General features: G+C 34.8%; 1 protein-coding gene across 1 annotated transcript; it reads left to right on the top strand.

Annotated features, from left to right (window-relative positions):
- Positions 1-947: 947 nt before the first annotated feature.
- On the top strand, positions 948-2374 carry LOC107580194 (anion exchange protein 3-like; the record flags this gene model as incomplete). Its single annotated transcript, XM_016265926.1, has 2 exons — positions 948-1195; positions 2199-2374. Coding segments are annotated over 2 exons (424 nt in total), but the record flags the coding sequence as incomplete, so codon positions are not given.
- Positions 2375-2646: the final 272 nt, after the last annotated feature.

Here is a 2646-nt window from a genome sequence, read left to right as displayed (position 1 = left end):
GTGTCACATGATGCTTTAGAAATCATTCTAATATGCTGATTTAGTACTCACGGAACGCTTCTTATTATTTTTAATGTTGAAAACAGTTGTGCTGCTTAATAGTTTTGTGGAAACGTTTTTTATTTTTTTTTTCAGGATTATTTGATAAATAGAAAGTTCAAAATAATTGTATTTATTTGAAATAGAAATCTTTAATTTCACTTTACTGTCAAAATAATAGTCTTTACTGTTACTTCTGATCAATTTCATGCATCCTTACTGAATAAAAGTATTAATTTCTTTTTTTTATTACTAACTCAAACTGTTAAACTGTATTTTAATATTGAAAAAAGTCATATTTATTCATCAATGTAGTGCTTGTTTATATTATGTACATTCTGAAAATAACATGCAATATTTAAGCCTGTGAAATAGGAGATATCTGGCAACAGAGATGTTTGAGTGAGAGGAACTAACCAACGTTAGCACTGGAGGGGATGTTTCTATGGCAGCCTTATTATCAGTGACCTTTTAAAAGACTTTATCGTTGCTTATTACACAGCTCTCTGGAATACATGATTCTTATGGCCTGATCAATGGTTGCCATTCTACGGTCAGATATGTTTGTATATTGGTGCTTAATTGTATAATTGACCATTGTCCCAGGCAGCTATACGATTTCCTACATAACTGTTAGTCTCGAATTAGTCCGCAGTCATCCTTTAGATAAGGCCGTTACATTCAAGTGGATTCTGATTGGCTATCAATGTTTTTAGCGTTCATCAGCCGGAAAAAATTTTTCTGGGAGTGATTCCAACGATGTAGTTAATGTGTCGTAATCTGTATAGTTGTAAAAAGAGGACTTCCCTATTCTAATGATTGATTATTAAAACTTGATTGTTATTATTGCTATAGTTGTAGTTGGTTAAGTGAACAGGATTTTAATCTCTATGCCTCTTTACTCATAGATCACCGGCATACGTTTCACCACACCCACCACCCCCTGTCCACCCATCTCCCCCCGCAGCGTTTCCGCAAGAGGGTGCTCAGTATGGACCGCCGGCGAAAGAAAAAGAGGAAGAAAAAGAAGACGTCCATGCCCCCGTCAGATGTCACGCCCACTATTCATGAGGTGGATGAGGAGGAGGCGGAGTCTGAGACTGAGGGACAGTGCCAAGCAGCCACGCCTACTGAACCATCTGAAGAGCTGCCACAGGTAACTTGAAGTGTTTACCATATTACTAATTTTACAGAATGCATTATGTATATGTGACTTTTTAGTACTGATTTCCCTGAATGACTTACTGCTGCATGGTATATTGTATCCCATGATGCAATGCACTTGACTATACCTTCCGTTTCAAGTGTGAAATAATAATTATGGAAATAATATTGAATGAAGGTTTTAATTTTATATCTTGTTCTTGACTCTTGTGATTGGACTCTCAAGTTAAGACATTATTGTAGGGATGCAATTAACAATTTTGATAATCAATTAATCCGATTATTTCCTGATTCAAAAATATATATATATTATAATTAAAATAACTTAATTTTAATCTTTTATTCACAAAACAGTTATTCCACATCCTGCCCAGTGTTGTCCTCCAAAAAAATAGCAATTTTAAAGCAATGAAAACAAATATTGTGAATTTATCTGTGTAGAGTTTGTGCAATTCAACATTATTGAATTGCACAATATGGTTGCATGGTTCATATTTAAATCGATTACCATTTGTAAAGTAGTTCAACTTAAAATCATTAAATTAAAAATGATAAAGCCATTACAATAGTCCCTTTGCTATTTGTGCTTTCATAAAAAATACTATTACTTGTTATTACTTGTATCTAGAAATTTGAACCTACATAATTGCTAACAAGGAATATTTTAGATGAAAAATTTAGATTAATATTTTAGAAAAATGTTTGTTTTAGCCAGAATAATTCTACTACCTAAGTGCAATAGAATGCAAAGATAACCACTAACAATCAGCACTTACTAAAGTAAGCATGCAACATATTATAATGAGGCCATGTGACAATAGTGTAGAATTCAATTGCTTGAAGTGTTTCTCATTGCATTTGAATTCACATGCTATTAAAAATAGTATGCTGTATACAGTAGGGTTTCATTCTGCACTACTAGATATGTTGGGATAACTGTGTGAGAGATGGAATGGGATAATGGAGAGCTGCTGACAGGTGTTGTGATCTCACAGCTCAGTTTGGGAAGTGAGGAGGATCTGGCAGCCGATCTCCCTCTCACTAGCTTCTATATGGAGAGCGAGAGACCCCCGAGCAGTGAGGAGACCCCACCCAGCCACGCCGGAATGGAGGAGCTGGAGGAAACACAAGAACGACCGGATGGAGGAGAGGAGGAGGAGGTTTCCAACAGGTATTTGACTATTTATTTAAAATAACCTTGCAGTGCTAAAAACACTTATGCATGTTAAATGGGTTGATCGAAGAATACATTATAATTCCATCATTATTTACTCACCATCATATCGTTCCGAACAACATTTTGTGAAGATATTGAAAATATATTTTTACTTGCAATCATATTTCTTCAATCTGGATCAGATATAATAATTATAAGCAAGCTAATACGTATGTTTATTTAGATCGTGCATAACACACACACACACACACACACACACACACACA

The sequence above is a fragment of the Sinocyclocheilus grahami genome, unplaced genomic scaffold, assembly GCF_001515645.1.
Source record: "Sinocyclocheilus grahami isolate Dianchi unplaced genomic scaffold, SAMN03320097.WGS_v1.1 scaffold26607.1, whole genome shotgun sequence".
NCBI classification, from domain to species: Eukaryota; Metazoa; Chordata; class Actinopteri; order Cypriniformes; family Cyprinidae; genus Sinocyclocheilus; species Sinocyclocheilus grahami.
Note: the sequence above shows the minus strand (reverse complement) of the source record. Positions and strands in the feature narration are given on the sequence as shown.